Here is a 15,287-nt window from a genome sequence, read left to right as displayed (position 1 = left end):
AAGCGCCTTCCACGAGTTCGGGCTGGAAGGGCTAATGAAAACACGGGGGCTGAAGAAGGGAGGCGATTTGCCTGCGTCACATGGCTGAGCTGGGACCACCCAGAGGCTCCTGCTCCGGGCCTCTCCACGGGCGGGAGTTGGCAGAGAGAAGCACAACCACTGAGGACGCAGCTTCCCACTTGTCACCACTGTGTCCTCGGTGCAGGTCACCGAGTGGCTGCCCAATAAATATTTATTGAATATTTGTCCTCACCGCCCACTTCCAGAACAGTCTCCCTGAACCTCAAGCGTCTTCTCCTGGTTCACCAGGTCCCATCTGTTCACCGCCCTGAAAAGGGCTGCACACTCGCTCCCCGCGAGGTGGGAGGTGTTGCCACAAGAAACGCCCAAGAGGCAGCTGGCAGGAACCTAGCCACCTGTGTACTTTCAACCTGCCGCTCCCTCTTCAGTTCTTACCCTGTACCTGCGTGCTCTCTCCTCTCGCCACCTGCCTCATCATCGCTCCATCCACACACCCACCCATCCACTCAGCAAACATGTACCGGGCATCTGTTTCGCTCGTCACAGGATACAAGGAACTCACAGCCCAGCTGAGGAACCAAATGACACTCTTAAGCAAAGCAGCATGCGGACATCAAGGGCGCTGGCAGATAAGGGCTTCAGGAGTGCCGTGCAGGAAAGTCCTGTGGCCTGGAGTTTGAAAAGGCTTCTTGGAGGAGAGAAGACTTAGGCCAAGCCTTGAAGGATGACTAGGACTTGGAGAGGTCGGCAGAATAAGAAAGGCATCAGGTGGAGGAACCTGCCCTTCCTCTCTGACATGTTTCCTTTGCCTTCCAATAAACACAAGGAGTCCTTGACCCTCGGCTTTCTTTTTGGAGTCTTCTGTCTGCAGACTGCACTGCTGGGCCTTCTCTCTGCTCCAGCCGCCTGGCTGGGGGCTCCATCCTTGGACCTTACCCTCTGCTTTCTGTCCTAGGGACAGACCTGGCCTCAGTGTCATGAGTTACCTTGATCCTGCTGGCTCTCCAAACCATCTCGGGTAGCTAGCTCTCCCCCAACTCTGGGGCTTTATCTCCAAAGGCCTCTGGGACAGCAGTTCCCAAGCTGTGGCCATGGAACCTCAAGCCATTGGCTCAGAGGGCTGGCAAAAATACTGGGGTCAAACGCTTCGGGAAATGTCGGTGGAGACAAAGCATCAGAGCCCTTTCATCTTTTCATGCACACTGTGAACTGTAAGAGGAACACAAACCCCACCCTCCTGACTCAGGACCATTCACAGGAGAAGTATTTGGGGACACACTTTGAACGCTCTTCTATCTAGCACGACCTCACTTGGAATTCTCTCCACCCACTCAAGGCCCATCCCTCCCAACATGGTTCACCGTCTTCCCTCCAAACCCACTCCATTCAACACCACAACTCCACCACCATTTGTCTACTCTTCCAGTTTAGAATCTTATTTATCTTTGACTCTTCCTCCTCCATCTCTTGGGTCAAAATCTGCCACCAAATCCTGTTGACTCTTCCTATTCAATAGCTTCTCACTTGACACCAGGTTTTACTTTTATAGTAGATCCGTGAATCTCCCACCTTCATTTGGTCTCTGCCCCCCCTTTAGTCACTCCATCCACAGTCACCAGGTTAATTTTCACTGTGTAGACACTACCATTCCCTTTCTCAAAAGACTAGCAATGACTTCCCCATTGCCTGTTGGACCACGTCAGTCTGGTCTTCAAAGCTTCCATCACGCAACTTCATCTTGGGTCTGGCCAATTCACCGTTCTTGCTATCCAAGTAGATTCTTTTTTAATTAATTAATTAATTAATTAATTTTTGGCTGTGTTGGGTCTTTGTTTCTGTGCGAGGGCTTTCTCTAGTTGCGGCGAGCGGGGGCCGCTCTTCATCGCGGTGCGCGGGCCTCTCACTATCGCAGCCTCTCTTGTTGTGGAGCACAGGCTCCAGACGCGCAGGCTCAGTAGTTGTGGCTCACAGGCCCAGTTGCTCCGCGGCATGTGGGATATTCCCGTACCAGGGCTCGAACCCCTGTCCCCTGCATTGGCAGGCGGATTCTTAACCACTGCGCCACCAGGGAAGCCCCCAAGTAGATTCTTTACTGCAGACCTTTGCTCATGCTGTTTCCCCTGCCAGGAATGCCCTTCCTCATCTCCTTCTGCCTATTTCAGTGCTTCGGTCCCTTCTTTGTGCAGCCTTCTCTTCTCCAGCTCACACTTCTCTTTCTCTTTAGAATGTTTACATACCAGTGGTCTGCAGCTTTCATTCTGGTATAAACAATAGCTTACTCCGTTTCGTTAATCATATACTGACATATTACAGTAAGGCCTGATAGAACAACCTGCAGTAAATGCAAATTAGGATCTACCATGATTGGCTCTGGTCCTTCCGCCAGTTTTCAAGTGGCTAAAGTTCTTTTCTTCTGCAGGAACAGGGAAAGGGGTTGAGGAAGTGGCAGTGTCATGGTAATTTGGGACCGACTCAATTCAGTGTGTTCCAGTTGTGTACAATATTAGTTCAACTATATTTACTTTTATGCTTTCTGTAGCAACAGAGACCCAAGGAGAAGTAAATACCTCCTACATTTCACTTGACTAGACTGAATTTTTTGGGCCCCACTAATCACAGTATGGTAGAGTTTACCGTATTGCCTGTTTCACGAGAGTGGCTGCTGTCCCAACTAGTCTGTAAATTCGAATTCAAAGTAAATCTCGAACCTGACCTCTTCTCACCATCTCCATCACTACTACCCTGATCCCAGCCACTATCATCTCTCAACTGGATTATTGCAATAGCTGCCTAACTGGCTTCCGCAATTCCACTCCTTTCCCGTACAGGCTATTCTCAACACGGCAGCCACAAAGATCCTGTTAAATCTGAGAGCTGAAAATGCTCTACATGATCTGTGCCTCTGCCTTCATCTCTTGCTTTCCTCCCAGCTCGCTCCACTCCCAGCTTCCTCAGGGCCTTTGCACTGGCGGCTCTGCGCCCTGGAAAGCTCCTCCCCCAGGTGTCCCATGCTCACTGCCTCAACGCCTTCGGGGCTTGGCTCCAACTTCTCATGGAGGTCACCTTCTCACCAAGGCCTCCCCTGACTACCTTATCGAAAATCACAGCTCACAAACTCCCACCCCCAGCACTGTGAACCCCTCACCCTGCTTTTCTTTTTTCCTTATCACCTTCAAAATGACCACATAATTTTTTCAAACGTATTTTATCTGTTATTTGTTGTCTGTCCTCCTGTGCTAAAGCGTAAGCTCCACAGGGACAGGGACTTTGGCTCATTGACGTACCCCCTGCCACCTAGACGGCCTGGCACGTGGCCGGAGTTCAAGAACATTTGGTGAATGAATTCTACAAAGGCAAGGCCATGTCTCAGAGGTGAGCCTCTGGGCCTCTTTCCTCTCTAGGGCCTTCTGTTTACCTTTTCCCCACCTGAGTCCTAAGTATGTTTACTCTTCCCTGGAGATTTTTGTGACCAAAGGGAACCCTGGTTATTTTGCCTACTTTAGGGCCAGCCTGCCTAGAGGCAGAAGACTGGTTAAGATGACCTTCCAGCAACGCAGACTTGTGTGGAGATGCCAAGTGAGGGTGCAGAAGGAGTGCACGTGGGGACCTAACTCATTTGTAAGCAGAGGTGGCTGTCTGGTGTGGAACGGAGCGCCCTCCCCTTCCACCCCTCCAGCTGTCACATTCAGCCAGTAGCTCCTGTCTTTGTGCCAGTAGCAGAGCCTCAAAGGCCGCAGCTGGCGGGAGAGAAGAGCTGGGCCATGGGGGTCATCTGCGCTTCCTGGTGGGGGACCAGCCGGCTCCCCTCACTTCCTCTTACGAAGGGGGCAGCCCAGCCCCAATGCTGAAGGCTTGCAGCCTCCCCTCGGGGATGGCAGGCTGGCTGGGACCCTGGGGCAGTGGAGGCTCCGCATTCCTTTGGGGCTGGGGGGTCTCCTGACTGAGGTGGGTGGGCTGGTATGGGGGCTTTGGATGGATCGGAGGTGGAGCGAGGGTTAGGGTTTAGTCTGGTTCTAGGATCCAGAGGAGGTTTGGGGTCAAAGAGAATGTTCGGGCTTCTCAAACCAACGCCTGCTGCTTCCGCAGGCAGGCAGGCAGGCAGCGCTCTGGCACCAGAAGCCTAGGCCGGGAAGCTGTGAGAACTACACCTCCCAGTGTGCAGTGCTGCGGGCCCAGGGAGGGGGGAAGGCCTGAGGTCAAGCTCTGGGAAGCCCTTCTCCTGCTCCTGCAGCTGCCACAGCTGTGCACTGCGCAGACCAGCGGGCAGGGCCTCATGGCGGTGGAGGGGAACTGAATCCTCCCAGGGGTGTGGACGCAGCTGCCTCCCCACAGGCTCCCCAGTGCTGCCACGGGCGGCCCGGAGGCGGCCACATTTGCCCACAGCACAGCTGCGGGCCCCGTCTGCACACTCAGCACGCAGACATCGCTCGCCTGCTTGCCTGTGCACGTTTACACGCTCAGGGGCACACGCCCACACTCACGCCCGGGCACACACACTCGCAGGCTCACACAGCCCTCCCTTCCAGATGGACCTCCAAGCCCCGCCAACCCTTGGTCTGCAGGACTTCCGGCCTAATGCGCAGACCCTGTTGCCTTCACCCCTGATGGCTGAGCCCGCTCAGCGCTGGAAATGGAAACTGGGGGCGCCCTGCACCCCGGTGGCCTTCCTGCCTGGCTCCTGGGAGTGCCCTGGACACTCTTCTCCGGACAAACCCAGTCCCAGGGACGGATGCTGCCTTCTTTGGCCTCTTTAGTCTGGTCAAGGCCATACCCTCGCAGCTCTCCCCGCCCTCAGCGTTGCCCCCAGAGGGAGGACGGAAGGGAGCTCACAGGTTTGTTTTGTGACGAGGGGCCAACCCCATGAAACCGCCCCTGGGAAATGGGCTTCTCTGCGGGCACAGGCCCCGTGAAGTGTATCCGCAAATTCCAGTGGGTTTGTCTCTTCTGCTGTCAGTCGCACGGCCACAGCCTGGACCTGTCGTTTCCCTCTAGAAAAACCCTCATTGTACATACAGCCCCTAACTGGTCCCCCAGGTGCCATCCACACAGCCTCCCAGGCGCTCAGTCTCGACCACCCTCCTTGCCACGCTGCTGCTTTCGGAGGCCGCCCGTGGCCGAGAGAGAGGAAGCTCTGCTCCCCCTGTTCCTGCCCACTCGGCCCCAGACATTCTCCTCCCACACACTTCCTCCATCGCCGCTCACCCACCACTCATCCTTGGAGGAGCAACTCAAAGGCCACCTCCTCTGGGATCTGCGATCCCAAGAAGCCTGTGCCAAAGTGTGTCTGTGCAGGTGGTGCAGCGGCCCTGTGCAAGCGTGCCCTGCATACACGTGTGTCTCTGGCACGCACCCTGCTGCACGCCTTCCTCTGCCCTGCTCTTCATTTCCCTCGCCAGATGCGCCCAGGGCAAAGCTATTACCTGTACGATGGCCAGAATGAAAAATTAAATTTCCACTTATCCATCTCGTTCATGCATTCCTTCCAGACCAGCGGGGCTTGGAGCACAGGGCATGGCTGTGCCCCCCGGAGACCAGCCGATGCGGGAGGAAGGCTGGTGGGGTCGGCGGCTGCGTGGAAATTGCCCGTGAGTACGAGAGTGAACAGCTCTGAAAAGGCTCAGGCCGCCTGGCTGAGTCTTCCTGAGAGGGCTGAGAGACCTTCCCTCGGGACGGCCAGTGAAACAGCCCCTGGGCCCATCAGTGATTCAGGGAGCATCACGCCACCCTGGCTCCTGCCTCACTGGGCTGTCAATGACAGAGTCCCCTTACGCAAGGCCCTTCTCACCACCCATGTGTGTGGTTTTGGTGACCACCCCCATCCCGCTCTGTATTTGGGGAGCACGCAAGGACACGCTGCGTGCCTCTTCCAGCTGGAGCCCTGGGCGGCCCCGGCCCACCTTCCCCGCAAGGCCACCTAGGCCTGACCACAGATCCCACGGAGGGCACCACTGGAGCAAACACGCCCAAGGAGATGGCTCACCTGCACGCTGGTTTCCCTTCCTTCCTTTCCTCTCTTTTCCCAGCCTGGGCCTGGGAAGTTGCTCCCTTTCCTTCCTCCCTGCTCCTGGACCTGCTGTGTCTGCCTGATGAGCAGTCCTGCACTCACGGTGGTCCTGCATTCTCCTGGGCTTTGGGAGAAGGGAGGCCCTGACTTTCCTGTCCCGGCCCTGCCTCTGGGGTAGGGCAGTACCACTTAGCCCCGTAAGCTTAGTGGGCCTCTGGCCGGTCCGCTCATGCTGGGCAGTAGGACCAATGGGAGGTCATTGCTCCCGGGTTTCTTGGCCTCCGCCCCTGATTTCCCAATCAGCAGTTTCCCCAGAGAGCCTGAGTGGTGGCGGGGGAGGCAGTGGTGGCGTTGGTGCTCCACGGCTGGGTGAAGGTATTCCCATGCAGGAAGTCCAGGCTGTGTGCTAGGCCGTGGTACACGGATTTGGCGTGATCAAAAGAAGCCTGAGATAAGTATGATGATCTCTGTATTATAGACTAGGAAGCTGAGGCTCAGAGGGGTGAAGGCCACACAGCCAGGAAGAGCCAGTATGTGAACACACTCAGGCCAAGTCTGTGCTGTCCCTCACAGGACCTGCATCCCCTCAGCTGGTCATGCTCCCTTATGACATTGTTCACCCTTATCTGCCACATGGCCAGAGCTCAGGCACCTAGGAGGCTCTTATTGAGCTTTGCTCAGACTTTCTCCAGGGGGCGAGAAGTGTGTGACACTGGCCTTCCCATCCTTGCCAACTTATGGGAACCCCCAAACCCTAGAGTGGGGGAGGGGCTGTCTCAGCTTTCCCCAGGCTCCACCTCTGACACTTCTTTTTTTTTTGGGGGGGGGTTAAGTAGAAAAGAATAGCTCTATCGCTTTGCCAGGCAAAGGGGGACACAGCGGGCTCATGCCTTGAAAACTGTGTGTTCCCTCTGACATTTCTACCACCTTAACCAGTCCCAGAGCCAAGAGCAGGGAGTTGAAGAAAAGAGCAAGTGACAAGTAACTCCACCCTCCTCCCAACCCCGGCGAGAGAGGTGACAGAGCAGCCCCGAGGACAGGTAGATGCAGCCCTTGGACAGCTTTGGGCTGTTTTATCAGCAGCTGTGCCTTGAATGTACCCACAGGTGAGGTCTCCCACTTCTGAGAAACAGGCTCAGAGCTAATGAATCCTCAGGACTTGCCCAAGCTCTGTGCCTGGAGCCAGGAACCGCCGCCCAACTTCCAGTATCCCTGAACCTAGCTCAACATCTCCCTGAGGTCACTTCCTGTCTGGCTCAGGAGCAGCACGATGTCACTTCCTGTCCTAGGAGGGTCTTTCTGTCACTTTCTCATCCTGGAACTAGCTCAGATACAGGGTTAAAGACACCCTGGTTGCGAAGTTGTGATGGTAGTTTACCCCTCTATTGGCTTGTTTTGATCTTTCCATTAATAATGATAATGACAGAGACAAGATAATAACCATAGAACACGAGCCATTTATTGATAGACTGGTCTGTGCTAGGTACTTGGCCTACGTTATATAAATTCTGACAACAAGCCTTCAAGGCGTGTCATATTGTGCCCATTTTACAGGTGAGGGCTTGTCCAGCTGTCTGACACAGAAGCCCATGCTCCTTTCACGTTCCATGTGATGTCTCCCCCAGAACATCCCAGCCCCTGTGTTCCCTTTGCTCTAAGAGGTCAAGAGGCTGAGTCTCCCTCCCATCTGCCCTGAGAGAGAAACATGCAGGGAAAATAGCAATTCAGTTGCAGGGCACACAAACCACCATGGCTTTGGGCTCTATCCTGGCTTTCCCTCTGTATCTTTGCTTGAGGTAAGCCTCGCCCTCCAGCCCACGCAGGTTTCTTAAACTGCAGCAGCAAAGCTCGGAGGAGATGAGCTCCTCCCACAAGCCCACCCCACCAAGGCAGCATCACAGGTGTGTTGTCGGCAGACCCATGGGCAGGCTCTAACCACGCCCACCCCCAAAACAGCATTGCTGTAAACAGCACTTCCTTCCTCTCTCCTGGAGCCTCCCTCCTGCCCCTCTCTGACTGGGGCGGGGTGGGGGGGGGTCACCCTGTCTCACACACAACCTTCACAGAGGAAAGAGAAAAGCAAAGCAAGACCAATGGCCAGAGCTCAAGGGAGAACCAGAGAAGCAGGGAGAGGAGACGCAAATTTCCTACAGTGACACAGCCCATAGGTGGCGGATGCTGGCAGTGGAGGAGGCAGTGGGCGCGGAGAGGCGGAGAGCGGCAGGGAAGGGTGCAGCTTCCTACCTGTGATATTGACCTCCACCTGGCCTGAGCGGGTGCCGATGGGGTTGGTGGCCTCACAGACGTAGGTTCCTGCCAGGCTGTAGCTGATAGGTCCCCTGAAGAAGAGAGTTCTGTTCTGGGCCTCCACACCCTTGGGGAGGGAGCCATTCAGCCTGCAGGGATTGGGAGACAAGGCAGAGGGTTATGACTCTCCAGCCCCAAGAAGCTGCCCCTGTGTCACCCACCTGACTTCAACACCATCAGCCCTTTGGCTGAGTTAACAGGCAGCATCTGTCTCGGAAGGGGTAAAAACAATAAAAAACAACAATCATCTCTTGCATTTGGCAGTTTTGTATCATTCAGTGTTTCACATTTGCTCATCACAGCACTGACAAGCAGACAGGACAGGTAGATACTGGTCCCACTTAACAGAAGAGAAACAAGGTTCAAGGTCAAGGAAACATAGCTAGAAAGTGACAACTGGAGTTCTAGCCAGAGCTTTGGACCCTTGGCACAGTGCTCTTTCCACCACACTGGTTCCTGGTGGTTGGTCCTTGGTTTCCTGGGTAGCTGGTTAATAGTCTGGGGTCCTAACCCCAAATCTACTAAAGCTGCACCACTGGGGTCATGGCCTAGAATTTTAACAAGCTACTCAGGTAACGAGATGTGACCCATGTTTAGGAATTACGTTCCATTTCACCATCTCATTTTCTTGCTGGGCATGTCACAGGTCTTTTTCACGTGGGGAGAGTCCTAGAAGGTTCCTGAACACAGGAGACCTTTTCCTTCCTCCTGATCCTCCATGCCACAAAACTATTATTCTGCTGGACCCGGAGCTGAAATTGGCAAGCAGGCCCTGCCCACTCGCACCTTCAGAACTACTTCTGGTTCCAGGAAGTGGATGGTAACAAACAGCTAACGTGTGTCAGTGCCTTCTACTCCCTAGAAAAAGAATGTAGACACGATCTGGGCAGCCATCTTCTGGCCACCCATGTCAACCTGCTTCTTAGCTTCCCCACGCCCCTGTCTTTCTGCTTTCTGTGTGTTCCATCCAGCTCTTCTCTGGGAAGAACCTTGGCTCAGGCCATCAGAGCTGGCGGTGGGGGGGCGGGGGCGGTGAGACTAGACCCTTTGAGGTCCAGGCCCAAAGTCCACGAAGCCAAGAATGGGAGGATGGGCCTTGGGGCAAGCACTCTATGAACACAGGCATTCTGGGCTGACTGCTGCCTCTTCCCTGAGAATTTGGGGGTGCTGGAGAGAAGGAAAAGGAACAAAGAAAGATCTGGGATGCTCCAGAAAGCCAGCTTCCCTGGGGACACCTCGATAAAAATAAATACTGGGGGCTGGGGTGGGAGTGACTCAAACTGAATCACCAAAGGGGAATGACAACATTCTTTGTTAGGGAGAGGAAGGAAGGCAGATCACGAGGGAAGCCCCCCTGGCAGAATGGTTTGTCCCAAGGACCCTGATGCTGTCATACAAGGGGGTGTATGTGTGTGTGTGTGTGGGTGTCTCTCATGGCCCCTCTCCCCTTCTCACCGAGCAACCTGAGCCTAGGCCTTCATTTCCTCTCTGCCCAAGGTTTCTGGACGTGGGGTGGGTGGGCCTCCCTGTGACCAGCAAGGTTCCGGCAAAGCGACCAGCCAGCCCCGCAGCACTTACGTGGTCCAGTGGTACTCGGTGGCTGGGGGGTTGGCATCAGCTTTGCACTTGAGCTTCACATCCATCCGCTGTAGGTACCAGTTCCCATCAAACCCCTCGATGGTCACCTCGGGCTCGTCTGTGGGACAAGAGGTGATGTTTGAAAAGGGTGAGGTCAGGAGAGCAGGACTTGGGTGAGGGAGGCTCTGATGGGGAAGGGATGGAAGGGGAAGTGACATGGAAACAGCAGGAAGAGGGGGAAGAATGACAGGGAGGGTGGAGGTCACGGACCCTCGGAGCAGTAATAGCAGGGGAAAGAGAGGGTGGGCAAAGGGAGAAGAGGCGGGGAGGACAAAGAACCCCCAGAAAGAGAGAGGGAGGAGGAAGGAAAAGAGGAAGGATAAGGGGTGAGGGAAGGCGGGGTGGGGAGAGTGATGAGAGGTGAGAAGCAAAGGAGGGAGGGCTGGCGAGGGTGGGGGTGGTGTGAGGGGACCACGGCGCCTGCCCCACCCCGGGAGACCCAGCCCTCCGACACTCTGCCCCACTCACACTGCACATTGAGGGTGAGGCTTTCCCGGAAGCGGTCCATGTGGTAGTTGACGACGCAGGCCAGGGATTGCTGGTGGGCTTCCCGGCTGGGCACCAGGCGGTAGCGGCTGATGACGGTCACCGTGCCGTTGGGGTTCCGGATCTCCTGGTACTCCGCCTCACCCTTCAGCCGCGTTTCCCAGGACACCACACTGGGAGGCTTCCCATTGGCCGAGGTGCAGGTGGCCACCAGGACCTTGTCATCCTGCCCCTTCCTGGCTCGAAGCACTGCCTGGGCGCCCTCTATCCAGTTGGTGGGTTTGGCTGCGGGGAACCAGAGAGAGCCATGAGTCTGACTCTGTTGCCTCATCAAGGACACACAGGCCAGGAGGGCAGGTACCTGCCAGGCCTTGCTTCAGGTCACCCTGGCCATCCATGCCTCTCAGCTATGCTTCACCAAAGCCCCTCCCAGCACTTCTCACAGGGACCTCTTCGGGTCTAACCCACAGCCTTCCTGCTCTAGTCTTTGTATCCCCTTTTGTCAAGTGGAAGTCTTCTTGGAGTCCTGCTGTGCTCAAGAGGCTCTCTCCTTTACCATGGCGTCTGCCTGCTTCCTGGCCACCTGGAAAGTGCCCCACGGTGGGGCTCCAACCTGAATACTGATCCTCAGCTCTGTCCACAGCGAAGGCCCAGCCCCCATCCCTAGTGAACTGAGACAGCCTGGTTAGAAGGGACCAGAAGTGCCACGTCCAGAGCACGGGAGCATGCCGACCCAAGGAGAGCATCTGGGGCCACTGAAGATGGCCAAGCGCCCAGGCCACAGGCCCCACCCAAACAGAGAGGAGTGGTCAGGTCAGCTTACCCATCACAGTGAGATTGAGCTGGCTCTCTCGATTGCCGGCAGGGAAGGTGGCAAACTCGCAGATGTAGACGCCCTCATCCTCCAGCTCCAGGCGGGAGAGGCGAATGGTGCCATCTGTGAAGGAGGGCCGTAGGAACTCCACGCGCTCGCGGTAGGGCGCCAGCACCGAGACGCCCATGGCCGGGTTGTAGATGGCCACGTTCTGCTTGGAGCCATTGTTGGCCTTCTGCCACGTGACCTGGGTGATCTTCACACCGGGCAGCGGGTTGGCGAAGCTGCAGTGCAGCACCACGTCCGTGCCGATGAAACCGTACATGGAGTCGTTCACCTGGACCACCTGGGTGTGGGCGCCTGGTCGAGGGAGATGGCAGAAGGTGGTCAGGGACAGCCACAGCCCCCGCCCCAACTCCCTGTGCGCTGGTCTTCTATTTTCCAGTAGTCATTATTTAAAAAATTCTGACTCTAAAATAATAATTGCTTGTTACAGAAACACTGTTGTGGGCAATACTAAAAAATACTGAGAAGAAAATGACAACAACCCATGATCCCACCACTCAGACATATCATTGATCATCTGATAAGAAGTGTTCTCTTTCACAGCCTTCTCTATATATCCAGGTAACCATCTGTTTTTTTAAACAAAATCAGAACCATACCGTAATCTGTTCCATAAACTGTCCTTTCACTTAGTGATATATCATCAGTGTTGCTCCATGGCAGTAAATATCCGTCCTCACCCTTATTTTTGATGAGGGTTGAATGTGCTGCTTTTTGAGCAGAGGCTCAGCAGAGGAGCCACCAGCTGCTTCCCCTTCCTGGGCCTCGGTTCCCTCGTCTGATAAATGGGGCGGATAATCCAGTCCTCTCTAGCTCACAGGTTGCTAGGAGAACCAAATGGTATGACGGATGAGAAAGTGTCAGGAGGCAGGAAGCTCTGGGGGAGCACCGGGGCCCACAGTGGCCATCATTATGGCCACCTCCACTGCCTTCTCCCTCAGGAAGGGCTGAGGGCCCGGGCCCTGGGGTGCACTGGCTTGGCCCCTCTTACCCAGCAAGGCAGCTGCACAAGGCTCAGCCTCTCTGGCTCTAACTCGCCTTCACAATCAAGTCTGGATGTCTTAACTTGGCATTTGACGTCCTTATCACCTGGGTCCTGCCTTTCTGTCCACGTCTCTCCATACATGAGGCCTTCCAACCAGGTCAGACTGGACCCCTCCTCAGAACGTGCCATATTTCTGTGTTTCCTTCTCCCTCTTCCCATTTACGTATCAATTTCTGAGTCTATTATCAGCACTGGAGTCACGTCAATGAGCGATTCAGTCCCAGACTCCAAGGAGCACAGAGCCGTAGATGCTACATGTCTAGGCTCCTGTTCCTCTGGTTCCCTGGAAGGCCCTGCCCCTTTTCCACCTGTGGATATCCCACTCAGGCCGCCTCCTTTGGGAAGCTTCCCTGATCCTCCCAACCCTATTACAGCTCTTTTCTGACTGGGAATGTGGTTGTTCACACCTCTGGCTTCTCCTCTGCCAGACGGTGAGCTCCTCCAGAGCAGCGTCTGTGTCTTTTCCATCCCTGTAGCCCCAGCGCCTAGCCCAGTATCCAGCACACAGTAGGTGCTCAGTAAATATTTGTGGCCAGACAAATGGCACTGGAAGCCGTGAGAGGAGAGATTTGCAAGAGGGAGGGAGTGATCAGTGGCATCGAATGAATGAATAAACTCCCTCTACTCTCCCTACCGATTTTGCTTTATTCCATCTCAAGTGGCTTCTGTTTGAGCTTTTCCTTAACCCTGAACTTGGCTCAGTCATTCCCTCCAGCGGGCTCACTCCTGAGATCTGTCATCAGCCGTCCTTCCATTCTTATTTCAGTTACTTTATTGAGTGCCATCAATAACATCAGTGTCAGGCCCTGGACTGACCCAGAGCCCGAGGGATGGCCTAAACGCGCCCCCCACTAAGGGAGTCTGCTGCTCCAGACTGGGAACTCGGGGCTTATGCTTGCCTCTGCATGATGGAGGTGTGAGCAGGCCACACTCCTCTGAAGGGTCCCGAGACCATGGTCAGTGAAGTATGCTGGCCCCCACGCCTCCCCTCAAGAAGGTACAGGCCAGGTCTCTCCAGGCACTGCGGTATCCCGTGTGTTTGGCACACAGTAGGCACTCAAGACACACCTGCTGAATAAGTATATCTTTGGCCCTCCAAGCTAGGCCCTCGCCACGCTCTGAAAGCTTCCCTGATGGTCCCCTTCTCTATGCCCGCTCACGTCCACACAGCCCTTCAAGGTCCACCTGGGGTACCACCACCCCACCCCTCCAGCTGTCCCCTTGGCCCATCTGGGCGGTTCTGACATGTCCCCAGCAGAGAACACTGTGGGCTGGTGGGAGAATCACGCAGGAGACACCCAGCAGGGGGTCAGGAGGGCTGGCTTCTAGCCCGGCTCCGTCTTGAGCTCGGCTTGGCACTTTGGCGGGTCACTTCCCCTTCCCGAGCCCTCTTTTCCTCCCCTGTAAGGGAGCAGGCTGGACTCCACGATGTCAATGGTCCCTTCTGGCCTTAACAGTCTGATTCCCTGAACTGCAGCCCAGCCCAGCTGTGGCCTCACCCCTGACACAGTCCCACAGTGAAGTCAGTGGGCCAGTAAGCCCAGTACTCCTGCTGACTGGCCAGTTGGCAAGCACCTAAGCCCTAGCCCTTCCAGCAGGGTAAGTGGGTGCTCCCTCCCACACGCCCCAGCCTCTACTCACCAAGCCTGCTGGAGGCTTGCCCAGCAGCTGAGATAATGTGGGTATAATTGGGGAACTTTCACCACACAAATCCGGGAACAGGAAAAGCCAGTTGGGAAGGCTCGGGCCACGGTGGGGGGGTGGGTAGGGGTGTGGGCACCAGGATCCACCTTGGGATTGGTGCCAGGGCACAGTGGGGCCTGCAGCGGGACACAGCCCACCAAGCCCGCCGCCACCCCATCTCCTTTCACCCGCTGGGGATGTAGGGACAGGCAGGGTTCAGTGCCTGGAGCACAGGCTGACATTCATTCGCCACGTCCTCAGCAGTGACCTCACCCTGCAGAGCTGTGAGCGCCAGGAGGGGAAACGGCTGACTGCGGCCTGGGCGTGGGGAGGAGAGGCTTCTGCAAGGGGCTCAGGTGCCCCAGAAGCCCCCTCTCACCCATCAGCGCCTCACCAGGCTGAGGTGGCCCTCCCCACCCCACGTCTGTTTTGGGGTTGAGGCTGCTGTCTCCTCTCCTGTGTGACTCTCCCAGAAGCAACCCCATGGCAGGCGGGGCAGCGAGGAAGGTGCCTGGGTGCCCGCTCACTGCGCACTAAGTGGGTTCCCTGGGCTCCTGCCCCTCTGCCCCCGTGATGAGCGGGCAGGCGGGCGGGAGGACCTCTAAGGAGCAGGCAGGTGCATCCTGACACGGGCCTCTCTGCCTACAGCTTACTGTTAGCCTTGTCTGCTATTTCCACTGTAAGCATCTTTGCCGCAGATGCCCTTGCCACATTTCTTGCCGCATAACTAATTGTCCGTAAGGCAATTTTGCCGAAAAAGATAAAATAATAAAATATAAATGAGGGACATTAAAAAGGCCATAATGAAACAGGAGAAATGAGTAACAAAATTAAAAAGACCTTATTGCAAAATACAAAATATTTGAATTTAAAATGTGTGTAGGGACTTCCCTGGTGGTGCAGTGGTTAAGAATCTGCCTGCCGATGCTGGAGACACGGGTTCGATCCCTGGTCCGGGAAGATCCCACATGCCGCGGAGCAACTAAGCCCGTGTGCCACAACTACTGAGCCCACGCGCCACAACTACTAAAGCCCGTGTGCCCTAGGGCCCGTGTGCCGCAACTACTGAGCCTGTGTGCTGCAACTACGGAAGCCCGTGTGCCTAGAGCTCGTGCTCTGCAACAAGAGAAGCCACCACAGTGAGAAGCCCACGCACTGCAACGAAGAGTAGCCCCCGCTCACTGCAACCAGAGAAAGCCCGCGCACAGCAATGAAGACCCAAT

General features: G+C 55.7%; 1 protein-coding gene across 2 annotated transcripts in view; it reads right to left on the bottom strand.

The window, feature by feature from the left end:
* The window catches only part of NECTIN1 (nectin cell adhesion molecule 1), an 89,344-nt gene that overhangs the window by 27,253 nt on the left and 46,804 nt on the right, over positions 1 to 15,287 (bottom strand). For both annotated transcript variants that reach the window (XM_061202472.1, XM_061202471.1), the window contains exons 2-5: positions 11,280 to 11,630; positions 10,439 to 10,741; positions 9,911 to 10,028; positions 8,270 to 8,421 (exon numbers count right to left, since the gene is read on the bottom strand). In XM_061202472.1, coding sequence (XP_061058455.1) covers positions 8,270 to 8,421; positions 9,911 to 10,028; positions 10,439 to 10,741; positions 11,280 to 11,630 — 924 coding nt within the window. The remainder of the gene's footprint in view (positions 1 to 8,269; positions 8,422 to 9,910; positions 10,029 to 10,438; positions 10,742 to 11,279; positions 11,631 to 15,287) is intronic.

This window comes from Eubalaena glacialis, chromosome 10 (assembly GCF_028564815.1).
Source record: "Eubalaena glacialis isolate mEubGla1 chromosome 10, mEubGla1.1.hap2.+ XY, whole genome shotgun sequence".
NCBI classification, from domain to species: Eukaryota; Metazoa; Chordata; class Mammalia; order Artiodactyla; family Balaenidae; genus Eubalaena; species Eubalaena glacialis.
This window is presented reverse-complemented; position numbering and strand designations above follow the sequence as displayed.